This window comes from Balaenoptera musculus, chromosome 2 (assembly GCF_009873245.2).
Source record: "Balaenoptera musculus isolate JJ_BM4_2016_0621 chromosome 2, mBalMus1.pri.v3, whole genome shotgun sequence".
Lineage (NCBI taxonomy): Eukaryota > Metazoa > Chordata > Mammalia > Artiodactyla > Balaenopteridae > Balaenoptera > Balaenoptera musculus.
Genome location: NC_045786.1, coordinates 69,359,998 through 69,386,928, shown reverse-complemented (window position 1 = coordinate 69,386,928; position 26,931 = coordinate 69,359,998). Strand labels below are relative to the sequence as shown.

Here is a 26,931-nt window from a genome sequence, read left to right as displayed (position 1 = left end):
TATTAAAATTCACTAATCTTCTGCCATGTCTAGTGTTCTATTAATCCGTTAGTGTATTTTTATCTCAGACATTATAGTTTTCATAATTTCAACTTGGATCTTTTAAAAAATACCTTCTATATCTCTACTTAACATGGTCAGTCTTTTCTTTATCTTCTTGCACATATGGAATATAGTTAGAATAACTGTTTTAATGTCTGTGATAGGGACTTCCCTGGCGATCCAGTGGTTAAGACTCTGTGCTTCCACTGTAGGGAGAATGGGTTTGATCCCTGGTTGGGGAACTAAGATCCTGCATGCTGTGCAGCAAAAAAAAAAAAAAGTCTGTAATAACTCTATCATCTGGGTAATTTCTAGGTAGGTTTCAATTGATTGGTTTTTCTTTTCATTATGGGTCATATTTTCCTGTTTCTTTTTTACCTGCTAATTTTTATTGGTTGCCAGGCATTAAGAATTTTATTTTATCAATTGCTGGATTTGTGTGTGTGTGTGTGTGTGTGTGTGTGTGTGTGTATTCTTATAAATGTCCTTGAGCTTTGTCCTGGGGTGCAAAAGTTACTTGAAAACAGTTTGGTCCTTTCAGATCTTACTTTTGTTAGTGGGGGCCAGAGCAGTGTTTAGGTTTTTCCCACTTCTGAGCCAAAAACTCTTCTGACGCTGGCTCTACTCAGTGTCCCATTAATTGTGCGGTTTCTACTCTGGTTTGTGGGAACCAACACTATTCGCAGCTCTCTGTGAGCTCCAAGGATTATTCTCTCTCATCCTTTTGGGTGGTGCTTACCATGCTTTCTGGTGGTTTCCTCACGTGCATGCACTGAGCAGAATTACTGCAGAGGTACCCTGTGTAGAGCTCTAGAGTTCTCTGTGTGCAGCTCTTGCCCTTTTGGTTCTCTGCTTTGTGTTCGGTACTCCCAGCTTTTCAGTGTCCTCTCAGTGTGGGGATGCTGCCACACTTCACCTGCCTTCCTCTTGCTGCGCTCTGGTCTGGAAACTTTCTTCAGGCAGTGAGGTGGGGCATTTATAGGGCTTACCTCATTTGTTTCCTTACTCCCAGAAGTCACTATTTTTCCCTGTCTGGCATCCAATGTCTTGAGAACCACCGTTTCATATATTTTGCGGGGTATTTTAGTTGTCTTAGGTGAGGATGTAAATCCAGTCCCTGTTACTCCATCTCAGCTGGATGCAGAAATCCTTATGATCATTGGTTGATTTGTTCAGCTGGCATTTATTGAGGGCAAGCTTGCTGTGTGCCCACCTCACACCAGGCTTGCTGATCTCCAAACACTCCAAATTTACCTATCTCAGGGCCTTTGCATGGGCCCTCTTCTCTGTCCAGAATGCTCTTTCTAGCTGTACTTCCCTCCCTCAGCGGCCTTCTCAGACTAACCTGTGTAAAGCTAATTGCTCTCTTTTATTTCCATCACACTTATGCTTTCCTTTACAGCTTCTTTTACTAGAATGTAGGCAGGAATATTTGTCCAATTCCCCACAGCCAGCTCAGGGCCAGGCACACTGTCAGTGTTCAATAAATATTTATTGAATGAGTGCGGTCTTTGCATATTTCAGGGTGCCTGTCATATAACAGAGCGCAGTCAACTTGGAGGTGCTCGGCCGATGGGAACAGAGCTCCCTGCCTGAAGGTGCCCAGCAAGGAAGGGAGACCAGGCCCCTGAACTGAGGCCCCCCTCAGCCGCGCTCTCCTTAGTGATAACCAAAGGCCCCACGTGCCTGCCTGGGAGGGCTGACAGGTGGGGCTGATGAGTTGCAGACCCAGGCCTCCGCCCAGCACAGAACCAGATGCTGGGCAGGAGCCAGAGCCAAGCTTCCGTGACACTGTTGTCTTCAAAGCCCCTGTCCCACCCTAGGCCCTTGGTGGGGATTTCGGGCCTCACCAAGCCCCTCAGAGTGTCTGCCACCAGCCTCTGGGGAAAGATGGAACCATCCCCTGGTTTAGTCCCAGATCTAGTTGTGTGACCGTTGACAACTATTAGAAGGCTCACAGGATTAGAGGTTGGCTCTATAAAGTAAATAGTACTTTGTAAACTGCAGACCTTCTACAAGTACTCGCTGAGCCTTAGGAAATTTCTGTTCCAAACCCCTACTTTTGACAGAGGAAGGGACTGTTTAAATGAGAGGATGTATGTAGACTGCTTAGCACCAGGCTTGGGACTCTGTGTTTGTACTCTAGCTACTAACCAGCTGCCTTCCTCTGACTGAACAGCCAACAGCCTGCACCCCCTCAGCTGGGGGACTTGATCCATCTGTCCTCAGTAAGGATTATAGCTACCATTTTGTGAGCATTTACGAAGTGGCAGGCCATGAGCTCAGCACTTTGCGTGCATCATCTAATTCTCTCATCATAGGATGAAATAGTTATTATTCCCAATGAGGAAACTGAGGCTCAGAGACATTAGGTAATTTTCCCAAGACCCTGAAACTAGTAAGTGGCTGAAGCAGTGTTCAGACCCCAGGGTGGGAGGTCTCCAAGCTTCTAGGTCCTGGCTTCTCTTCCCTTAGCGTTCTCTTCTAGTAAGTGGTATTTCCTGCCAGCTACTCCTTCCTGGGCCTTTGGGGAAGGTTTCTGAGAGTCCATTTGGCCAGTCACTGGATCAGGGCAAGACAGGGTCTAAAACCTCCAGCTGAGAGTCTGCCCCGAGGCCCAGCTATGAGCTTGTGGAGTCGGCAGTGAGGAAGTCTCTGAGAGTCAAAGAAAATCCCATGTTAAAAACACCGCCCTGGGGGAAGGAGAGGGGGTTGGGCAGGAGCCCACAGACCCAAGGGTTCGCTCAGCAAGTGCCTGCCAGCTGGTTCTCCGGGAGCGGCCAGTTGTACATTCCCCACAGGATGGCGGGAGCTGCAGATACAGGCAGGCGAGTGAATCTGGCCCCGTGGGAGCTCCACATGGGCAAGGTCACTCTGATGGGGCCACCCAGGGGGCCTGGCCTCCCTAGGAGGGGATGGAGCTTGAACCAGCCTTGGAGCACCTCACCAATTTGGATGAAGGAGTGGGGGTGGCATGGGCAGCCTTTTCAGCACAGAGAAGCCCTGAGTGCCACTCAGGCCATCCCGCCTTTCCTGGGCTCCTGGCCTGCGCCCCACTATGTGTCCACACCACAGTCCCTAAGTGAGGGGCCGTTAGTGCTTGGTAGATGAAGAAACTGAGCCCAGGGTCCAAGACTGCGGGTGGGATGTGCTGAATGCCAGTTGATGAGTTGGATTATTCTTAGGGAGGCCATGGAGGGCCATGGGAGATTCCTAAGCATCAGTAGGTTACCTGGGCAATGTCTGGGGCAGCTTATTGCAGGGGACGAGAGTGGAGGCCAGAGACAGTGTAGAGGCTGTTGGAGCAATCTTTTTTTTTTTGGCCATGCCGCATAGCATGCGGGATCTTAGTTCCCCGACCAGGGATGGAACCCGCACCCCCTGCCGTGGAAGTGCCAAGTCCCAACCACTGGACCACCAGGGAATTCCCTGTTGGAGCACTCTTGAGGGGCTATGAGGCAGACCTGGGCCTGGGCGAGAGCTGGAAAGGCCTGGGGGATGGGACTGGGCTGATGGGAGGTGCAGAAGATGTAAACAGTAAGGGATCTTAAAGACCATCTACCCAACCCACTTGTTTTACACAAGAAAACTGAGGCCCAAAGAGGGAAAGTGGATTGTCCAAGGGCAAACAAGAGGTAAAAGGTAGAGCCAAGCTAGAAAGACCCTGAAAAGTTCAAGGACATCCCACCCCGACTAAACACTGAGCCGAGTTTCCTCCTATAATTGACCCTCCTTCCCCTGGGATCAAGCCCCACCTGAGGGTACCAGGGGTCCCAGTAAGACCCAGATCAGCTTCTGTCTCACTGTGAGGCCCCGGGGCCTCTCCTCCTCTTCCCTGGGCCACAGTTGCTCATCTGTGAAATGAGGCCATTGGACCAGCTGACCGCTTTGGCCCCTATCTGCTCTACGTGCCCAGAGGAAGACAAGGCTAAGGCTTCTTCCTCACTCTGGTCCTCCACCCCCTAGTCCAGCATGACACCGACATGCGGGTGGGGCTGGCCTCTTGGGGCTCACATGCCTGAGGAGGCAACGTGATCTGTAAAGGATCCCTGACCCTCTCCTTTTGAACCCCAGAGAGGGCGTCTCCGTCATGTGAGGACCACAGGGGGATTAGCCACTCTGAGATGGGAGGCTGGGGAGGCGGCCAGGACACCTGGGGGAAAGAGGGAGAGAAGGAAGCAGGAGAGGGAGGGCCTCCGGGCCTCACATGGTGGGAAGAACAGAGTGGCTGGGAAGGGCCCTGCAGGGGTCCTGCAGTGGGAAGGAGCCTAGCCTCGCTGCTTCACTCCTTCAGAGGAGTGTGGGACATGCCACTTTCTGGCTGTAAGTTTCTGAGTACGTGACCAAGTTAAGGTGAGCTAATCTGGGGGCCGGGCCAGAAGCAGGGGGATGCCTGGGCCAGGAACCCGGGAGGAGGGGAAGGAGAGGTGTGGTTGGCCTGGAGAAAAGGAAAGGGAGGCAGAAGCGGAGTCAGGGTCCCTGCCTGGGAGCTATGCAGGCAGGAAGAGTGTGTGGGGGGGGACTTGGTTTTTGTTTTTGTTTTTTTAATTTTATTTTTTATGTATTTATTTTTGGCTGCATTGGGTCTTCGTTGCTGCGCGCGGGCTTCCTCTAGTTGCGGCGAGCGGGGGCTACTCTTTGTTGCGGTGCACAGGCTTCTCATTGCGGTGGCTTCTCTTGTTGGGAGCACGGGCTCTAGGCACCTGGGCTTCAGTAGTTGTGGCATGTGGGCTCTAGAGCGCAGACTCAGTAGTTGTGGCGCACGGGCTTAGTTGCTCCGCGGCATGTGGGATCTTCCCAAACCAGGGCTCGAACCCGTGTCCCCTGCATTGGCAGGTGGATTCCCAACCACTGTGCCGCCAGGGAAGTCCCATGTGGGGGACTTTGAATGATGCCTGGTCCCTGATGAGTCACTGTCTGGTGTCACATACAGCCCCAGACACAAGGAGACCTGGCATGGAGGGGCAGAAAGCATAAATTTGGAGCAGGGCCAGGCCTAGATTTCAGACCTTTCCACTCACTAGTTTTGTGGCCCTGGGCTGGTCTCTAGTCCTCTCTGAGCCTCTGATTCTAGAAGCAAATAGCAGTTGTTTCATCCTTAATGGGCAGGCTGTGAGATCAGATGTCAGTCTTACCCCAGACCCTCCCACTCCCCTTGCTGGTCAAATGCCACTTCTTCACCCAAGCACGCCACCCCCCAGGCCTTGGGAGTGGCATTATTCCTCAGTCTCCCACACCACCACAGTCCCTGGGGCTACAGGAAGCCTTCTGGGAGTGCCCCAGTCCCTCTAAAGGGGTTGGAGCCAATCCAGGGCCTGTGCAGTGAGGGGACCAAATGGGAGGCTGGGGTGGGGAGTGCAAGGACCCTCCCATACCTGCTTCACCACCGTGTCTCCCGTTCCCCCCACTCTCTGATGGGATATTTGCAACTCCCTCCCCTTTTTCTAAGCTCAGGCCCTGCTTGTCTGTTCCACAGCAAGGAGTGAATGTTATTTAAAAGGAGATCAGGAGATTTGCCTTAAATAGGCATGGAGTGCTGTGCCAGGGCCCAGGGTGCAGGGCGGGGGAGGAGGCCACCCTGGGTGTTGGAGAGAAAGGACTGGAGCTGAACAGAGAGGAGAACACCCTCCCTAAGGGTGTGCACAGCCCTTCACAGTTTACCCAGATTAGTCCTGGGCTGTGGTGGATCGGTTACACAGGGCTTATTCCCACCCTACCCCCATTCTGAGGATGGGGAAACTGAGGCCTAGCTTAGGGAACTGACGGGTGTGCTAGCTGCCAAGTGGCATCTGAGGAGGATGCCATGGTCTTTCTGCTTCAGCCCCCAGGAGCTGGGGCCTCCTGCAGCATGGATGGGGCTCCTGCAGGGTTGGGGGGTAGGCCTTGAGGCCCCCCCACACACCTACCCCCACCACCAGGTTCCAGGCCTTTGGCTCCTGCCCCTGGGTTGCCCCTGCTTGCCCTCCCAGCCCCAGCTTGTAACTGGACGCCCTCCTCACTCGACACCTTCCCAGGTGAGCTGGGGCTCTGCTTACTGAACCCAACACCAGCTGGGGGAGGGGAGTGAGGGGGCACCCCTGGGGCGGGCATCTGCCGGGAGGCTGCGAGGCTGAAGGAGGGAGCTGGAGGTGGTGGGAGTCCAAGGAGTGGAAAGCGGGCTGACTGTCAGCCTCCTCCCCGCAGGGCTAGTCTGGCACCCGGGGTTCGCTGCCCCATTCAGGGTCTCCTACCAAGCCCCTCCCCTTCCATCTCATCCCCTCCCAGCTATTTATGTCTCAGCAGGCGATGCTCTTGGAATCCTAAAGAAATGGAGTCTTGAGTGTGGGGTTTCAGGGACAAAGCTAGGGGAAAGGAAGCAGCGCCTGCTTCCTCCTTTTTGCGAAGGTCCTGAACACCAAGGTGAGGCTTTAGACACCTGGGTGCCATCCTGGCTCTGCCATTTACAGCCCTGTGACCTTGAGCTGCCCACCTTCTGTGAGCCTCCTCTGTAAACTAGGTCTAAAGATCCCCCTCGTAGAGTCATCAAAGATGCTCAGATAAGAAGGTGGACAGAGGCGAGAAGAGGGGCAGTTATGATACACACAGTCACGCATCAGGGCTGGGACTCAAGTTTGTTTTGGGAAGGAGAGGAGACAAGACCTCATTCTCCCCTTCCCTTTAGAGGCTGGGCACAGCCTGGGTCCTCCAGGAGGGAAGGCTGAAAGAGAGTCTTTACTCTGGGCTCCTGCTAATTCTCTTTGTTATTCTCTGGCCACCCTAGAGGCTGGGGGACAGGGGGAGGGAGAGATGAGGAGGGTTGCAGGGTGGCCTCTTCAGGTAAGTGCAATAAAGGCCAATAGGAGCTAACCATGAGGGTTTACCACATGCCTGTCCCCACCCCAGCTCTTTACCTTTCCTAAGTCCATGGCTAACGATGAAATTTGGGTTGAGGTTTTAGGCAGCATGTCCAAGGTGACACAGCAAGTGGTGGAGCCAGTATCTGGCTTCAGTGCCCTCTGCTGACCTTGCAAAAATCCCAGGACCCTGGGACTTGGGTTCCAGACCCAGCTTGCAGTGTGACCTTGGCCAAGTCACCTAACCTTACAAGGGATTAGTTTCCTTTCCCCATAAGGTGGGGATAATGTCCCACTCTCCTCTTGGGGTTATTGTGGAAAAACAAGGGGGCTAATGAACTCAAACCATGAGACACTCAACAGATACCTGGTACTAGCTTCTCAACAAAGAAGCTTCCCTATGCCTACTGGCCACCCCAGGTCCTGAGGTGGCCCACCCAGGCACAGAGACTGGAAGACAAAGGACCCGACAGGTCTCTGGGCAGAGACCAAATGACCACTTGGCGCCACCTAGTGGTGCCTGGTGTGTGGTGCTTGAGGAGCAGGAGGCCCACTGCTCTGGGATGCAGGGGTCTGAGCACCACCATTGGCCCTGTAGGGGTGAGAAAACTGTGCCAGGATCTCAGAAAGGAGCATGTCATGCCTCGCTAAACCCTCCCGTGGCCTCCGACTGAGGGTAGGGTGAAGGTGGGCCCTCCACCAGTCCCTCTGTCTCAACCCCACTTCTCACTCCCTTTGGACAGCTCGGTGAACACCAAGTGGAGGGCAGAGGGTTCCAGTTCCAGCTCTGCCACTGCCTAGCTCCCCAGGCCTCAGCTACCTCCTCTGCAAAATGGGAGTAAAAATCCCCACCTCTCAGGGGATGGCACTGTCCCTGAATTCTTTAAATATCAAACATTTTATGAAGTGTCTCCTTTCTAAAGTAATTGTGCTCAGTGCTTTGGTGCACGAAGACATCTAAGCCAGGTCTCTTGCTACTGTGGGGTCTCCAGTGTCTAGCCAGCACCTGGATAAATATTTGTGGAATGAATGAATGAATAAATGAACACACAAGACGGGCAGGAAGTCTCCTTTATCCCAGTGTGACAGGATATTACTGAGGATGTTTTCTTGGTTCTGTCTGTCCTTATCACATTTAAAAGCCCCCATGGTTGCCCACTTGTGTTTGTGGGGTCACCCTGATGGGCTTGGCTTCTCCTAAGACTGTCTTGTATTTGGGGCAGAGGAAAGGGTTCATGCCACAGAAAAATAACTGACTCCTCAGGGTCAGGAAGGGTGGTGGCAAGTGCAAGACAGGCAGGGGTCATCCAGGGGGCCCGGCTGGCACCCCTCTAAGACCCCACATCTTGTTTGCCAAAGGAGCCAGTGTAGGAACAGGCAGGACTGTGCTCTACGGATACCACGGTGATGATAACCATTAATCATCATAAATTTCATTTATTTTGGCTGCATTGGGTCTCCATTGCTGCATGTGGGCTTTCTCTAGTTGTGGCAAGCAGGGGCTACTCTTTGTTGCAGTGCGTGGGCTTCTCATTGCGGTGGCTTCTCTTGTGGAGCACGGGCTCTAGGCGCATGGGCTTCAGTAGTTGCAGCATGCGGGCTCAGTAGTTGTGGCGCACGGGCTTAGTTGCTCCGCGGCATGTGGGATCTTCCTGGACCAGGGCTCGAACCCGTGTCCCCTGCATTGGCAGGCGGATTCTAAACCACTGCGCCACCAGGGAAGTCCCATAAATGTTAATAACAGCTACTGATTGACCTCCTGCCATGTGGCTGGCCTTTCTCCCAACAAACCTATGTGGATGTCAGTTACCACATGCACTATATAGGTAAGGAAACCCTCTCAGAGAGGTTGTGTAACATGCCTAAAGTTGCACAGCTGGTGAGTGGTAAAATCAGGATGGAAAGCCAGGTCTCTCCCCGATCTATAACCATCAGTCAAATTCTCCACAGGCTGTGCCTCCTCCACGAAGCCCACCGTGAAGGTCTGAGGCCCTGTAGCCCCTCTGAAACACCATGGCACTGAGCCCCCATTTAAGCAGACACTCCCTGAGCACCCAATCTTTGTGTGCTGGAGCCTCTGCTGGCTTTTGGGAGACAAGGATAAACACCTTCAAGCACCCGAGATTTCATGTCCCCTAGCAACCAGCATGGTTTCCACCTTCTTGAGGTCTCCCACCATTGGCAATTTTACATTTAAGTAACCATTGCTCTCTAGAGCTGTCAATGCACGCTTCCACTATAACCTGTATTTATCAGCCAGAACTGATACCTTTTCACTCATAGCAGTGAACCTTAATAATCTTTGCCAGCCTATGAGGGCCCCTGAGCAATTTCCAACAGGCTTTTTGATCAACTGAAGCTATGATGATCAGAACATCCAAGCTGGAGCCCCAGCAAGGCACAAAGTGAGAAAGTTTCAACCGAGGCCCCCAGCATTTGGACACTGTGACAGGCCCATTTCCCACCGTGTGAATTCTCTAGTGTGTCCTTGTCAGACCGTTGGGTGACGGCGATTCGCTATGAGTCACCAACCTCAGGTAACTCAGCTTTGCCAAATAGCCAGTGATACTAACAAAACCTCATATAAGGGTGCTCTGAGCTCAGCCCTCAAGGCGTTAACAGACACCTCTGCGTGACCAGGTATGCGGGGTGGGGTAGGGGTAGCACCCCGGAAAGGGTCAGCCAGTGCCCCAGGTAGGGGTTCTTAAAGGGAGCATAAGACTCAACTCACAGTCCTCACACGGTTTACAGGTTTATTTGTCCAAAATAAATACAGTCTGAGAACATCCATTTCAATACCCCTACACACGATTTCTTCACCGAAAGAGCAGCATAAGATATAGACACACAGTTTGCAGTGCATGTTCTCAGGTTAGGCTCAGGAGGGTGTTTGTCCTGGCTTGTGCTGGGCTGGGTCTAGCTGTGAAGATCCCCCCCAGGTTCCCTTCTCTGCTTGGGACCTGAGTCCCCTGCCAGGACCCCTACAGCCTGTTCCTGCTCCTGGAGGACCTGCCACCTCTCCTCTCTGCAGCCTAAAGGGAGCGGCATTCACAACCGTGTGGCCCTGTGGCCAGCCCCTCGCAGAGAGCTCTGTCCTATAACACCAGCTACCACTGCAGGCCCATTGCCAACTCCTGACCCTGGAAGCAGCTCATCCAGGGCAAGGGGAAAAACTGAGGCACAGCTGGCAAATGGATGGGAAGCACTCTCTCCTGAGCCCTGCCAGGAGGCTGAGAGCCCCTGATGAAGGGAGAAAGGGACATTCACTACCCTCCCCCAGTTATCCCCTGGGGCCTGGCCCACCAGGGAGCAGGAAGAGGGGGAGACCACCCTTTGTCTTCTCTTTGCAGATCAAAGGTTCGGGTCCACGTTCTCCTGGTCTGAGGCTGCCTCATCGTCATCTGGGGACTCCTATATCAGAGCCAGAGAAACCCAGTCACGGGCTTGTGCCACCCCTGAGTCATAGCCTGGGGGCCAGCATCTCCTTCCTCTTGCCCCTGCTGCCAACGGAGCCAGAGGAGGCTCTGCCACCCCCTCCCCATGGTCCTTTGGCCTTCCCTCTGTCCTAGCTCCCAGGCTGCCCATGGCCACATGGCAGTCACCACTGGGTGACTCCCTCTTACCAGGCTGAGGCCCCTGTCCTGCCGCAGGGTAGCATAGAAGCTCAGCACACGGGGGTCACAGCGAACCACCATGGGGTCAAAGTCCAACACACACAGGCCCTGCAGGCTGCGGGCCCGGGAAAGGGCCACATAGGCCTGGCCGCTGGCAAACACACGGCCCAGAGAGATCTCCACGCAATCCAGGGACATGCCCTGGGGGATAGAGGGACAGGGCTGGAGCCAGCTCAGCCTGAATTCACCTGTGCCCAAGAACCTGACCCCACCTCCACCAGCCCAGCTATTGCCCCTGATCTCCTTGCCCAGTCCAGAGATTCTGAGTCAGAGAGAGACAGGATGATGGGTGTCTGAGTAGGGAGGTGTCCAGGAAATACAGATCCAAGATAAGAGTAGAGGGATAAGGGTGAAAGGAAAGAGCTCAGGTCTGGGTCAGACAGTCATGGAAATGAATCTTGGCTCCGCAGGACACTAGCTGTGTGACCTTGGACAAGTTACTTAACCTCTCTGAGCCTTCATTTCCTCTTCTGTAAAACAGGAATGATTATTACAACTATACCTCCTACAGTTGTCGTAATATGTTAAAATTAACATATCCAATGGTGGCTCAGAAAATGGCAGGGCCCGAGATGACAGAGGGGAAGTGTATGTGTCCAGGAAAGAGAGAGGAAGTGGGATGGGAAATGCACTAAAGAAAGGTTTATTCTACAGCTGGTCCGGAACTTTCCATCCAGGGCAAGTTCAACCCTCACAAAGCCTCTAAGACCCCCCACCCTTCAACATGCCCCAGGCCTATCCTGCCCCCATCCCCACACTCACCTGGCTCTTGTGGATGGATATGGCCCAGGCCAGCTGGAGGGGCAGCTGCTGCCGGCTGAGAAGCCGGCCCCCAGTGGCCTGCACCATCCAGCGGTCGGCACGGATGACCTCGGTGACTCCACACAGGAACCGCACCTGGGGCAGCCCTGAGGGAGGCGTGGAGAAGTCCCACCTTTCAGTCCCGCTTCAGGGCTCCGAGGTGAGGACAGGCCTCACCTTTCCATGCTAGCCTTTTCCTCTGCACACTAACCCCCAGGACCCTGCTGCAAACCCGAGCAGTAGGACTGCTCCCCTATCACTTACCTCTCCCCTCGGCTTCGAACCCAACTACCACCCCTCGGGCACCATTTACCAGGCCCCGAGACACTGCCAAGTTCTTCACCAGCATCACCTGCGAGAGAAGGAAAACCGGAGGCATGGACAGCAGGGCATCCTTACGCCTGGCCTCAGCTCCAGGGGTCGCTTCGGCGGATCTCTGAGGCTGGGGTCTGTCACGGAGGGGCACTGAGTCTGCTGGGGCCCCTGTGACAAACTGCTTTATTTCCTTAGGTCTCAGTTTCCCCTTGTGTCAAAGGGCAATGACATTTGCTCAGTTTGCCTCAGAAGGAGGGGGTAAAGAACAATAAGGTGACAGGGCACAATGACCATGTCTATTACAGGGAATGCGTATGGACCTCAATCCTGAGGGATAGCCCTCTTCCAACCACTGTGTCTGCATTTCCCCCTAGGTGCCCTTTGGAACCTGAGAAAAGGATCCCACCCTCGCCATTGTGGAAGGAAGGAGGAGGCTCACAGTGGAGGGTACACTACAGAAGACAACTGAGTGCGGTAGGTGTTTTACTCTGAATTTAGAGATGGAGAAACCCAGCTTCAGCAAAGGAAAGGGATTTGTCTAAAGCAACACTGCTTGGAGCTTCAGGTGGAGGAAGAGGAGGGCAGTGGAAAACGGAAGACAGGAAGGTGGCTGGGAACAGGAGGGAAGAAGTTTGCTGTGGTCACAGCTGGGCCCTCTGGCTGTGGAGCAGCCTGTGCAGAGGGGCAAGGACCAGGGAGGCCGATGCTCCCAGGGTCTGGGCCCTGCTTCCCACTCACCTGAGCCCCCAGCTTTAGCTGAAGGAGCTGGCTGACGGGACACTGGGCATCCAGGGTCCGGGCTTGCTCAGGGTCACTGTCCATGGCCTCAAAGCTGTGTACCTCACCTGGGAAAAGAGAGTTGGGCAAACAGATTACAAGTCACTGACTTGTGGCTCAATTTCCGAAAAAACACATATTAGACTAGGGCATGGGGAGAGGTAGTGAGCACAGCTCAAACCTAGCTGGGGCTTTGAAATCAGAGGCCTGGGTTCAAGTCTCATTTTTAGTGTTTACTGGCTGAATGACTTTGACCCAGGAAAGGTCACATCTCTCAAAGTCACAATTACACCTGCAAATGTAAGGGACTTTATGGTCACAGAGGCTGGGACCGAGATATCTAAATGACACCAAGGGCCCAGGCTGCCTGGGGGGCCATGCCTGCCTGATGGCCTCTCCCAGCTGGTCTGGCCCAGCCCCAGCTCCCTGCTCACCTGGTAGTTTCTGCAGCTGCCTCTCGTTGGTAAGGGCCACATCATCCTGGTGGGTGCAGAGCCTCGTGGCCACAATCCCATCTCGCCCCACCCTGTGGGCAGCCGTGGCCCGGAGCTGGCGGGTGACCTCATCTGAGCACCTGCGGAGGCCAGGCTATCAGGGTAGAGCCTACCTGAACACCAGGGAAGGCGGGGCACGTGGGTGACATGGCCCATGCAGCAGGTCATGGACCAGGCTTGGGGACTGGATGGGGCACCAGGGCAAGATTTGCTGGTTCCCCAAGCTGGCCAACTTGTTCCTTCCTCACTTGGACCCCAGACATGGAGAATGAGCACGGGGGTGGTGCTTGGCTGTGATCATGGGCAGGCGCCCTTCCCTGTGTCTGTCCCCAGGTTGGAGCTAGCCGCTCTCCTGAGGAAGTTAGATATGATGAGTGAGCATAGGCCAGAGATTTAGAGACCGAGGTGAGGCTCTGCTGTTGATACCCTGTAATACTGGTACCCTATAATCAGGTTGGCCTCCAAGCTACAATTTTCTAGCCCCTTGCCTCCTGCCTTAGGGGAAAAAAAAAATCTAGCCTGTGTTTCTATTTTCCCCACTTCAAGCCTTCCTCCAGGGGAAGCCTGGGTGCTGCAGCAACTCAAGTGAGAGGAGGAGGAAGAACTTGGGAACACCTCTCACTGCTCTGCCACTCAGCCTTTCTCTGGTCCCCCACACTTGCTGGTGTATGCTGTGCACCTTCCTACCTGCCTCCTGTCCCCAGGCATAGAAAGCCCCTCACCACCACCACCTGCTTCCTTCATCCCATCCCAATCTGACCTGGGTCTCAAGACCCAGCTGTGGTCCATATCTTCTGCCCTCCTGGACTCCTTTCCACTCCCAAGTTAGAGTACCTGTAGCATTTCAACCTTTTGTCCTAGCTGGGGTGGGATCACGTCTGCAACCTCCTCTCCCCCACCAAGTGGCCGCACAGGCTCTAAGAGTACAAGGAACTTGGGTTTTAGAGTCAGACCTGAGTTCAAATCCCAGCTCAGCCACTTACTAGCCATGACTTTGAGCAAATCACTTCACCTCTTTGAACCCGTTTCTGCATCTGTAAAATGGGAGTGTTAACAACTCTGAATAACTCTTGTGTCTCCATCTGCCCATAATTCCCTGAGATGTACTCTGTGCCAGGCCCTGTGCTGGATGTTAGGGACCCAGCCCTGGGGGAGGCTGGGCCCCAGTGCTCACAGAGTGACCATTCCAAATGGGGCCATGAAGTATTTCTCCCCCTTCTCTGGGTTCCTGGGCTCCTCTCTGACCCACGCTTGGATCCGCAGCCCATGGCCCCTTCTCTATTCCCCAGGGCCCACCTGCCCAGCCGCACAGCTTGCAGCAGAGAGATGAAGGTCTCGTCCGTCTGCCTCCACACCTCTGTCAGCTCCAGGGTCACTGGGACACATCTCCTCCAGCTCTTGGCCTGGTGGGGGCAAGTGGGGCGTCAGGGAGCAGAGCAGACCCCCATGGGGGTTAGGGCCAGAGGGTGAGTGCTACCTGGAAGCAGAACTGCGGGGGCTGGGATCCCTTGGTTACAGGCGGCAGCTGCAGGAAGTCCCCACAGATGATAAGCTGGATCCCTCCGAATGGCTTGTTCTGCTGCCGGACAGCTCTGGAGAGGAGCATGGGGTGCTTTAGGCGCTGGGGTGAGCGAGTTCCACATGGAAGACCACCAGAACCCAGTCCTCACTGCCCATACTGACCTGGCCACAGCCTCCAGCTTGTCAAATAGGTCCGCTTCCACCATGGAGATCTCATCAATGACTAGCCGCTGGCAGTTCAGCCAGCCCTGCCGCACACCTGGCCGCTGGGCCAGGGCCACACACTGGGCCAGGGGAGCCTGGCCCGAGCCAATGCCTGTGAGTGACACTATTCAGCCTGGGCTGAGATCCCAGCCCTGTCTCAACTCTGACCTCCCCTCTCTTCCCACCTGCCTGGCTTGCTCCCAGCTTAAGCCCCAGAGGCTCTCACTTACCTGCAAAGGCATGGAGGGTAGTACCCCCGATGTGGCAGGCTGCCACCCCAGTGCTGGCAGTGGCCACAGTGCCTGTGGGAGGCAGTGAGCCCAGGATACGCTTCAGCAGATAAGATTTCCCCGTCCCTGGGCAGAGGGCAAAGTCAGGGCCACTTCTCCTCCATCCTAGCACACCACTGTTCTCCCCACACCCACTCTGCCCCCCACTACCTGCACTCCCAGTGAAGAAAATGCTCTGGCCTTTCAGGACAACCCTCAGCACAGCAGCCTGTTCCCTGGAAAGCTCTGGTTTGGTGGGGGGCAAGCTCAGCTTCTTCACAGGCAGGGGCCACCTTCGGACTTCCTGGGGGGATAGGGCTGTCTCAGGGCCTCCCCACATTCCCTAGACATTGCCCCCTCCCTTCTTGGCCTGGTAGCCCTTTGTGTCTCTGCTGGCTTCTCTCCTTGGAGCCCTTGGGCAGCCTTGGTTCACCTGGAGATCTTGCCAGTAACCAGATCTTGCCAGGGGTCCAGGTAGGAAGGGACTCCTTGAGGAAGGGACCGAGGCTGGATCTCCACTGACTCCTGGTGCCCTGAAGACCCCAGTGTGCAGGTCCAGATTCTCCTTCAGCTTTCTCCCCTGGGTTCCCTAACTCCCCTGGTTCTCTTACCCATCCTTCCTTCTCACTACCCTTCCTGTCACAGATGTGTCTCTCTTGCCTCAAAACACCCAAGCAAAACCCTGCCTAGCCAGGGCCCCTTCTTGCCGCATCTCCGTCTTCTCACCAGCTTGTCTCAAACCTCTGTGGTCTGTGATCCATCTGTTCCAGTTCCCGAACACTGTCAGACCCACCAGGCTTTGTCCCCCTATCTGATTGGACCCGTTGGCTCTGCCCCTACACAGCTGACCACTTCGTTCTCTCCAAAACCTCCTCTCCTCCTCCAGGGCGACCAAGTTCCCACTCTTCTTCTGAAGCACCTTCTCTGCTTTCTCTTTTAATGTGACCTTGGCCCCCTTTTCCTAGTCTCGTTACTCAGTCTCAGGGATTGCACCATGAGAAACACACGCACAATTCCCATATTCCTGTCATTCTCAGAAGTCTGATGAGCATCTCGTCTGGGATAACCAGTAGCCATCTCGAATACCGCCACCATCTTCCCCCCAAACTTGGGCTTTCTCGGTCTCTTCCGTCTCCGTGGCACACCCACTCCCCAAGGCGTCCCCCCTTTCCTGTCCTCACGGTGCTGGGCTTGGCCCCCGACCGGGGCTCCGTGGGCTGCTTCACCGGCGTGGAGTCCGTGACACAAGTGGCCGCCGCGCGCCGCAGCTCCTCGGGCTGCACCGGGCTGATGGTGACGAAGTCGCGGGGCCGCGGGCCAAGCAGCTGCGTGCGGGCGGAGGCCGGCCCGGGACCCGGGGCCGTGGCCAGCTTGAGGCGCAGAGTGCGCAGGAAGCGGCGCAGGCGGTCAGGGGGGCAGTCGGAGAGCAGCAGCTGCACGGCGCCGGTCCGGGGAGCGCCGTCGGCTGGAAGCCGAAGAGTGCTGCGCCCGGACGCGGCGAAGCGCGTGAAGAGGCGCGCGGCGCGCAGGGGAAAGCACCGCGGCCGCCCCGCGGGCCCGGGCGCCTGCAGCCTCAGCATCAACTCGCGGCGCTCGTTACGACCCAGTCTCAGCTCCGCGGTGCGTAGGGCCTGGCGCCTTCGCGGCTGCCCGCCCGGGCTCAACTCCTCCACAGCAACACGGCACCGCAGCTCCGCGTCCGCGCATTCCGCTGCCGCTGCCTCGGTGCCCGACAGCATCGCCACCAACCCTGCAGGTCTGCAAAAAGACCGGAGCGCAGGGGTCACGGGGACTCAGGGGACATCATAGGTGGTATAGAGGTCAGGACGGGGAGCCGGGTCATAGCCACAAAGGGTCCCGGGGCTGTCACTGGTAACACAAAGAGTTCACGGAGAAGGTAAAAGGGTCCTGGGGCGAACCGGAAATTCTCTTAGAAATTACTCTCCTACACAGTAATTTCCAGAGCGGCGGATGGGCAGCGTCAAGTGCACCCAGGGTTGGGGAACCTCGGCTGTCCGACAAGGGCCACAGAAGAAGGGATCCCCTGAGCAGAAAAGAAGCCTGCTTCCAAGAGACCCAGGGCGGGCACGAGAATCCTGAGTCTTCTCCCCAGGAAGCAGGGGACTCTCACGTGTGGAGGTAAGCAGGGTACTGAGCTCCGTACTCAAGGCACTCAGCAGGTAATCAGCGCCTTCTGTCTTCCAGGTACGTTCACTGGCTTATATGCAGCCAAGCAGGTCTCACTATTCCCCGTGTACAGAAGTGGAAAACAGGCTGAGAGAGGCCACAACGGCTGGTAGGAGTCAGGGCTTGTGTGATTCTGAAGCCCCGGCGCTTCCCATCTCCAAGGTGGGATGGGGTAGAAAATATTTGGCTAGGGAAATCGCGGAGGGACCCTGGTGTCCGGGTTTCCGTTCACCGTCCGTCTGACCCACTTGTACGCACCCTCCCGGTAGGGACCCCTTGAACAAGCAGGCGCTCTGCCTCCCACCTCTAGGATCGGGTGAACACTCACTTGCGCCAGCACTCGGACGAACAAGCTGAGCAAAGTCGGCATGCAGTCAAAAGTAGGACACTAGAAACTTTCAAATACTGGGTGTAGAGAATCACCCTATCACCGGCCGGATCTTTAAATTTTCCAGCCAATCAGAGCAGCGGGCGTGACAATGGGAGTGTCTTTCTTTGGGTTTCAACTCTCGGGGCTTGGGCTGTACCAATAGCACCCCGGAGGAAGGAGGCTTATTGTGGTGGCGGAGCATACCAAGTCGCGGACTAGTGGGTGTGGTGGGAGGGGGCGGGGACTGCAGCTGGGCCGTGCGTGGTGTTGTGTCACCAATCGCGTCTCTGAAGGTTTATTTTAAGAACCTTGCCTTCAACACACACTCCCTCCTCTCTAGCCCTCGCACTAAGGCTGAACTTGGCCTTGCGGAAGAGCTGCCTCTGATCCCTCTCTGTTTACACTCACAGGACCTTTGCCCATTTCTGGGCAGACCCCCCAACCCTCGCGCGCACACACACACACACACACACACACACCCCCCACGGCCTACTGCTCTCGCTGCCCACCCCGCCCCCCACCAGCTCTTTCCACACTTACCTGTCTCTGTAACCATCATTTTACGCGTTTGTCTTTCCCATGCGTCTGAGACCTATGAGTGAGGAACTCTTGAGACCTGTGGCCAGGTGCTCAGAGAGTACAAGGGAAGTGTGTGGGCCTCTGTCTTCAGGGAATTCGCATCCCTCTCATTGAACTGAATGCTTAGGGAATTCATTTTTAATTATCTTTTTCCTCCCTCATTAAATCTTGGAATGACATAGCTAGAAGGCATCTTACAGGTGAGTCAGCCTGCTCATTTATTGAATTGCCCCATTTTCCTTTTTTTTTTTTTTATAAGGGATTTTAATGGTTCTTTTTTTTTTTAATGGTTTTTAGGTTCTTTTTTTTTTAAATTAATTTTTGGCTGTGTTGGGTCTTCGTTTCTGTGCGAGGGCTTTCTCTAGTTGCGGCAAGTGGGGGCCACTCTTCATCGCGGTGCGCGGGCCTCTCACTATCACGGCCTCTCTTGTTGCGGAGCACAGGCTCCAGATGTGCAGGCTCACTAGTTGTGGCACACGGGCCTAGTTACTCCGCGGCATGTGGGATCTTCCCAGACCAGGGCTCGAACCCGTGTCCCCTGTGTTGGTAGGCAGATTCTCAACCACTGCGCCACCAGGGAAGCCCGCCTCCATTTTTCAAATGAGGAAACCAAGGCTCCAAGAAGTTTTACCAGATGTCACATAGCTTGTAGATAGCAAAACAAAGCCTTGAACCCAGGTCTAAGCCTGCTAGTTTAACTGCTACACCACACTGCTCCCAGGTGACTGGTCTAACTTGGTGAAGGGAGTCCAGCCCTGGACTGGAATCTCAGTTCCTGACAGCCACTGCATTGTCCCAGGCCTGCCAGTCAGATGTTACTCTAAGCAAGTTTCCTTAATGTCTCAAGCCTTTGTTTCCTCATATTTAAAAATGGAGAAAGATGAAGATGTGATGATTGCACAACTCTGTGACTATACTAAAAAGCATTAAATTATTTGCTTTAAATTGTATGGTATGTGAATTATATCTCAATAAAGCTGTTAGGAAAAAATCATGAGAAATATTTTTCCTCTTAAGTGTTGTCTTGACATATGAGTACTAGTGGCACAGGAAAATTTTTAATGTCACTGTGGTAGGCAGAATAATGACCCCCCCCCGCCCCCGCCCACCGCAAACCGCAAAGATGTCTGCATCCTAATCCCCAGATTCCTTTTGTGAATATGTTACCTTACATGGCAAAAAGGACTTTGCAGATGTGATAAATTAAGGATCTTGAGATGGGGAGATTACTCTGGGTTGTCTGGGTAGGCCCAACTAGGATTCTTATAAGGGAGGCTAGAGAGTCAGAGAAGGAGATGTGATGAGGAGGAAGTGGAGGTGTGTGTGTGTATGTGTATATGTAAGAGGGAGAGACAGAGAGAGAGGGAAAGATTGATTTGAAGATGTTACTGCTGGCCTAGAAAATGGAAGAAAGGGACATGAGACAAGCCATAGAATACAGGAGGTTTCTAGAAGCTGGAAAAGGTGAGGAAGTGGGTTTCCCCCTCTAGATTCTCCAGAAGGAACACAGCTCTTGATTTTAGTCTAGTGAGACACATTTTAGGCCTCCAGAACTGCAAGATAATAAATTTGTGTTGTTTTAAGCCACTAAATATGTGATAATTTGTTACAGCAGCTATAGCAATAAGAAACAAATACAATCATAAGCTAGAAGGCGAAAGCTGGGATTATAAACCCATGTCTGTCTATTTCCAAAGCCTGTGTTCTCTCTTCCCACTACCCTCTGCTCAAAGTGGGCCTAGTACACTCACACTGTCGGCTACCTTCTCCCTTCTCTCTGTGTAGTATTCCAGACCAATTCTAGAGAAAGCATGGAGGCTTCCACATGAATTTTCCCCAACATTTTTTTTCTTTTGGTTTTCAATTTTTTTTTTTTTTTTGGCCTCGCCACTCGGCTTGCGGGATGTTAGCTCCCCGACCAGGGATCGAAACCCACCCCCGCAGTGAAAACCCCGAGTCCTAATCCCTGGACCGCCAGGGAATTCCTTCAAGTTTTTTTTAATTGTAAAATATACATAATGTAAAATTTACCACGTTGACTACTTTTACGTGTACAATTCATTGCCATTAAGTACATTCAAATGTTGTATAACCATCACCACTATTTCTAGAAAAGTTTCATTATTCTGAAACAGAAACTTTGTACCCATTAGACAATGGTTAGACAACCATTAGACAACTCCCCATTCCTCTCTCCTCTCAGCCCCTGGTACCCCAAACATTTTATTCTGAAAATAGTCCAACATATACAGAAAGATAGAAAGACTTTCACAGTGAACACCATACACCTACCACCAAGATTCTACAATTAATATTTTGCTGTATTTCTTTTAACACATCTAACCATCTATCCGTCTCCCCATTCATCAATCCATTTTTTTTAACATCTTTATTGGAGTATAATTGCTTTACAATGTGTGTTAGTTTCTGCTTTATTACAAAGCGAATCAGCTATACATATACATATATCCCCATATCTCCTCCCTCTTGCGTCTCCCTCCCACCCTCCCTATCCCACCCCTCTAGGTGGTCACAAAGCACAGAGCGTCAATCCATTTTTTGTTATTCATTTCAAAGTTGCAGACAACAGTTCACTTCACATGTAAACACTTCAACATGCATAGAATTAACTAGAGTTTATGCTTACCTTTTTTTTAAAAAAAATTATTTATTTATTTGGCTGCGCCGGGTCTTAGTTGCAGCAGGCGGGTTGTAGTTCCCTGACCAGGGGTCAAACCCTGGCCCCCTGCATTGGGAGTGCAGTCTTAACCACTGGACTACTAGGTAAGTCCCTATGCTTACCTTTTTTTTTCTTCTTAAATACATTTATTTATTTATTTATTTTTGGCTGCATTGGGTCTTAATTGTTGGGTCTTCGTTGCTGCCCGTGGGCTTTCTCTAGTTGCAGCGAGCGAGGGATACTCTTCATTGCGGTGCTCGGGCTTCTCATTGCGGTGGCTTCTCTTGTTGCAGAGCTCGGGCTCTAGGCAAGTGGAGTTCAGTAGTTGAGGCACGCGGGCTCAGTAGTTGTGGCGCATGGGCTCAGTTGCTCCGTGGCACGTGGGATCTTCCCAGACCAGAGCACAAACTCGTGTCCCCTGCATTGGCAGGCGGATTCTTAACCACTGCGCCACCAGGGAAGTCCCAGTTGGTTCCTTTTATTTTTGGCTGTGTTGGGTCTTCGTTTCCGTGCGTGGGCTTTCTCTAGTTGCCGCAAGCGGGGGCCACTCTTCATCGCGGTGCGCGGGCCTCTCACTGTCGCGGCCTCTCTTGTTGCGGAGCACAGGCTCCAGACGCGCAGGCTCAGTAGTTGTGGCTCACGGGCCCAGCTGCTCCGCGGCATGTGGGATCTTCCCAGACCAGGGCTCGAACCCGTGTCCCCTGCATTAGCAGGCAGACTCTCAACCACTGCTCCACCAGGGAAGCCCCTGGGATTTATGCTTTCTCTTGAATAAATACCTAGGTGAGAAATTGCTGGTCATGGAGTTTATATTTAGTTTTATATGAAGCTGCAAGAGCTTTTTCCAAAGTGGTTTTCTGCCCATGAGGTTAACAGTGAGTCTTTGGAGCGAAAGGAGTCGGAGGAAAACTAGATACCGCCTGGCGATGGATTAACGGTCCTCAGACTCCGCCCTCCTCCCCGCCCCAGCGCCACCGGCCGTCAGCTGGATTCTGATTGGCCGATGGAGGAGGGAGGCGGAGGCAGAGGGACTCCTCAAATCTGGGGCCGGACTTCCTCACATCTGGGGCTGGACTTCCTCACATCTGGGGCTGGACTTCCTCCCTCTGGGCTTTGGGCCCTCTTCGCATCCGCCGGTCTTCTGCTCGCTGCTGCCGCCGAGGGGTCAATTCCGAGTGAAGCGCAACACTGCTCCCCGATCTCCTCGCCTAATCCAAAGCCTGGTTTTAACGCAAGCTGTCAGAAGGAACGGGTTTTCTTCACTATGAAATTTCCTCCTCCAGAACTCTTTCTATACGTCTTATCTGCTTTCTCCCACTGGCGGTCTCAGTCCAATCCCCGGCTCACTAATAATAACGACGACATCAGCACAAGACTAGGTGGTTTACTAATTGCACTTTCGGCGTCTTCTCATTTGATACTTGAAAGAGCCAGCCCCTTCTTTCCTCTCCCCCTGCGGTCCTTTCTCCCTGTGCTTTTGCCCTCCCCACCTTTACAGCCCTAAGCTTACAACAGTCTTGCAGAGGAGCTGAAAGGGTGTTTCGCGGTCTTCCAGCTTCCAGAACACTTCACCTCGTGTTGCTTCTTCTTTGGGCAGCTGACACTCATTTTATTGAACCTCTGGTACAGCTGATTATACCTCGCTGAAATACTCTCTTAACTTCCACAACATACTCCCCTCGTTTTTCCTACATATTGGCTGCTTCATGTCTGTCTCCTTTGCTAATCCCTTTCCCTCAACCAGACCTCTCAATGTGGGAGGACTTTATTTTTTTTTCCTATCTTTTCCAATCTCATGGCTTAATTATCAGCTACATGCTGATTCTCAGTATTATAACCCCACCCTGCCCTTCTCCCCTGAACTCCAGACTGTATTGCCATTTGTCCTCCTGATGATATCTCCATACAGATGCCTAAATGGCATGGTTTTTTAAAAAATTAATTTATTTATTTACTTATTTTTGGCTGCGTTGGGTCTTCGTTGCTGCGCGTGGGCTTTCTTTTTAGTTGCGGTGAGCGGGGGCTACTCTTCATTGCGGTGCGTGGGCTTCTCTTTGCGGTGGCTTCTCTTGTCGCGGAGCACCGGCTCTAGGTGCGCGGGCTCTAGAGCGCAGGCTCAGTAGTTGTGGCGCACGGGTCTAGCTGCCCTGCAGCATGTGGGATCTTCCTGAACCAGTGCTCGAACCCGTGCCCCCTGCATTGGCAGGCGGATTCTTAAGCACTGCGCCACCAGGGAAGCCCCCAAATGGCATGTTAAACTCACTCTCTCCAAAACAGAGCTTTTAATCTCCTTCTCCAATACCATATAGACCTGTTTTTCTCCTGTCTTCATCATCTCTGTAAATGGCACCTCCATTTTTGGTTCAAGTTAAAAACCCACACCATATCCTTGATTCCTTCTTCACCTACCACATCCAATCCACCATCAAAACCTGTTGTTTCTGCCTCCAAAATGTTTTGTTTTGTTTTTTAGAATTGTAGTATAGTTGACATGAAAAGACAACCTATGGACTGGGAGAAAATATTTGCAAAGAATGCGACTGACAAGGGCTTAATTTCCAAAATATACAAAAAGCTTATACAACTCAGTAATAACAACAACAAAAAAACCAAACAACCCAATCAAAAAATTGGCAGAAGACCTAAATAGACATTTCTCCAAAGAAGACATATACAAATGGCCAATAGGCACATGAAAAGATGCTCAACATAGCTAATTATCAGAGAAATGCAAATCAAAACTACAATGAGGTATCACCTCACACTGGTCAGAAAGGCCATCATTAAAAAGTCCACAAACAACAAATGCTGGAGCCGGTGTGGAGAATGCGCACTGTTGGTGGGAATGTAAATTTGGTGCAGCCACTGTGGAAAACAGTATGGAGGTTCTCTAAAAAACTAAAAACAGACTTACCATATGATCCAGCAATCCCACTCCTGGGCATGTATCAGGAGAAAACTCTGATGTAAAAAGATACATGCACCCCAATGTTCATAGCAGCACTATTTACAATAGCCAAGACATGGAAGCAACCTAAATGGCCACCAACAGATAAATGGATAAAGAAAAAATTGAAATATAGTTGATTTAAAATGTGTTTCAGGTGTATAGCAAAGTGATTCATATATATATATATATATATATATATATATATATATATATATATATATATATATATATAATATCCTTTTTCAGATTCATTTCCATTATAGGTTATCAAAATGCATTTTGAATCTATTCACTTCCCTCCACCTCCACCCCACAACCTAGAACTAGCAATCTGTCAGCTCTCCCCTGGATTACAGCAGTAGTCTCATAATCTCACTGGATTCCTAGATTCCACTCTGGTTCTCCTACAATCCTTTCTGAACAGCAGCAGGTGTGATCTTTTCAAACATATAAATCAGATTTTGCTTCTGCTCTAGTTAAATGCCTCCCCAGGCTATTCCTTTTAGAATAAAATCCACAGTCCTTACCATAGCCTGAGGCCAACTCCCTCCCCTTTTTCCTCTGTGATCTCACATCTACCACTTTCTTCTTTACTCACTATACTTCTGTCACACTGGCCTCCTTGGTGTTCCTTGAAGACCCTATGCCAGAGGCTTTGCATTTGCTCTTCTGCATGAAATATCTTCCGCCTTTCACTGTGACTGTCTGCCTCTTTTTGGTGACTGTCTCTTTCTCATCTTTCAGGTTTCAGCTGAAATTTCCACTCTGGAAAATCTCCCCCCCCACCACTCACACCATATCTAAAATTGGCTCCCCAATTATTATTTTATTACCTGTTTACTTTCCTTAGAGAACTTATCACATTCTGTTGTTATCGTGGTCATTTGTTTATTTGCCTATCATCTCTCTCTTCCGGCTTCAAGAGGGCAGAGATCACCCCTGTCATGTTTATGGCTTTGTGCCCTGTGTTTAGAACAGTGCCTGAGACATGGTGGCCTCACAACAGATACTTATTGAATGGATATTTATCAATGAATAATGAAACCATTCTCTCCAAGCCCCAACCCCTCTATCTCTACTATCTCTTGAATCTGCTCCTGCCATCCTTATAACCACTGGCCTGGTTCAAGCTCCGTCACCTCCAACCTGGATTTCTGTAACAATCTCTGACCCAATGGGTCTCCATGTCTCTCTTGCCCTGTCACCATTCTTCACACAGCAGTTATGAAAATGAGGTTTCAGAATGAAAATCATGTCAGGCCCTGCTTCACTGCTTCAGTGGCTCCCAGCTATTTGCAGGAGGAATTTCAAATCTCTCAGGTCAGCACTCAAAGCACTTAGTGCCCTAGCTCCTGCTGCCTCCTTGGTGCCATCTTTCTGAACTCCCCACCACCATCACACGCATATGACCACAGAAATCTGCCTACAGTCCTCTAACAAGTCAGGGTCTTCTACAAGTTCTTACTTTTGTGAGATGTTCCCACTTCCTAAATTCCCGCTGCACCCCCTCTGCCCCAATCCATCGAACCCTGCTAGAATACAACTTAGTCACTCCAGCCCCTCTGGGAACCAGCTCTCAGCACACACCGTGTACCCTTCTCAGGACGTGTCTACCCTCCTACTGGTTCATCAGCTCTACAAGGCAGGGCCTGGGCCTTTCTGTGGCCTGGTCACACAATGCTGCCAAAACACATCATTTAGAGAGAGCACTGGAGTCAGGAGAGGTTTGAATCCTTGGGCCACCACTTACCAGTCAAGTGACCTTAAACAGGTCCAAGCCTTGGATTCTTGATCTGTAAAATGAGGATAAAAATTCTATTTATTTCATGGATGGGTACCTACTTTTGTGAGGAGTTTAGTACAGTGAGCAGATAACAGAGGTGCCCCAAATTCTTTTGAGTGAACAGATAAATGCCAGGATGAAGTATTGGAAAACACCCCACTTCAGAGGCACTCAATAAACTTTGTTGATTAAATGGCACATATGCAAAATAAACTCCATCCCTTCCACAGCCCCAGACTTTCAGTGACTTCCCATTGGCCTGAGGTTGAAATGTAGTCTCCTCAACACAGCTTCAAGGTCCTCTCTACACCAAGCTCTGTCTGCTTCTCCAGCCTGGCCTCCCTATACAAACACACACACACACACACACACACACACACACACACACACAATACTCTTTCATGCCTCCATGCCTCCATGTTGTTCACACTGTCTCCTCTGCCTGGAATGCCTGTTCCTTCTGTCCCGGTTTTAGTGCCCTTCCGTCCTCTATGCCTTTATCCTCACATTTAACACATAGTTTTCTCTGTTTACATGCCTTTCTCTCCTGAAAAAGGACAGGGACCCTGGGTCCTGCCATTATCTTCCAGCCATTAGTGTAGGGCCTGACGCATAATCAAGGCAAATAAAATATTTGTGATGAAAAAAATGCGTGTGGTGTGGAGGCAACAACCAGAGGGCCAGTATGGGCTGAATGGGGAAACTGAGACCAAAGTGGTTATCAGTGGCTCACTCTCAAGGGACAGAGCTGCCTGGATATCAAAACTGACCTCACCCCCACCCCACCATGAGTTGCTTCTGTGCAACAACACGAATTCCCCAGGGGCTCTGGTCTCCAGCAGGCGGAACATGAGTTTCCAGATACAGGATCTTCTGAGTCCTCAGGCACAGGGTACAACGGCTGCACAGCTCTGCAAGTTGAGGGAATAAAACCGTGTGGTGGCCACAAGAGGTTCTTGTCATGTATACTGATTTTCTCAGTTTCCCAGGCTGGGTTTTCTTCATCCCTTTAGATAAAGGAACCCAGGCCTAGGTATGAAGAAAAAGTCTGACTCCATCTTCTTTCCTCTTGGCCCTGGAGCTCCAGGCTGCCCTTTTCCATGCTGACTGGAAGTGACTTGGAAGCCTGAGGGCCAGCAGAAGGCAGTGAAAGGGGAGCTGGGTCAACTGGTACAGCTGCTGCTATGGCAGCCAGAGCCAAAGGAGGTCACCATTGATTCCACACGCACTTAATTCTTCCTGCAGAGGCACTGGGCAGGGTTGACCCAGAGAGCTAAGAGGGAAGAGGTGTGTGTGTGGAGGGAACAGGACCATGCTGGAGGTTGGGATGTAGCCAGTCACCCTGTCTCCCTAGGCCTCTGATTCTCTTAAGTGTAAAGTGAGAGTACAAGGTATAACTAACACCATTATCTGGTCCCTACATTTCACTCCTCGGCAAGGTTGCCAAGGCTG

At 52.1% G+C, this 26,931-nt stretch overlaps 1 protein-coding gene across 6 annotated transcripts; it reads right to left on the bottom strand.

Annotated features, from left to right (window-relative positions):
* Positions 1-9,452: 9,452 nt before the first annotated feature.
* On the bottom strand, positions 9,453-18,271 carry PIF1 (PIF1 5'-to-3' DNA helicase). Of its 6 annotated transcripts, XM_036840438.1 has the most exons (12): positions 16,112-17,392; positions 15,102-15,234; positions 14,892-15,017; positions 14,620-14,773; positions 14,414-14,528; positions 14,233-14,339; positions 12,877-13,016; positions 12,404-12,510; positions 11,615-11,702; positions 11,312-11,457; positions 10,499-10,690; positions 9,453-10,286 (listed from the first exon to the last, which is right to left on the bottom strand). In XM_036840438.1, the coding sequence occupies exons 1-12, from the start codon at positions 16,667-16,669 to the stop codon at positions 10,227-10,229; spliced, it is 1,926 nt and encodes a 641-aa protein (XP_036696333.1). In that variant the 5' UTR covers positions 16,670-17,392; the 3' UTR covers positions 9,453-10,226. The 6 variants fall into 6 exon arrangements, with proteins under 6 accessions (XP_036696333.1, XP_036696329.1, XP_036696310.1 ...); XM_036840434.1 differs by having other exon boundaries at positions 14,892-15,234; XM_036840415.1 differs by adding an exon at positions 17,446-18,271 and having other exon boundaries at positions 10,229-10,690; positions 14,892-15,234; positions 16,112-17,173.
* Positions 18,272-26,931: the final 8,660 nt, after the last annotated feature.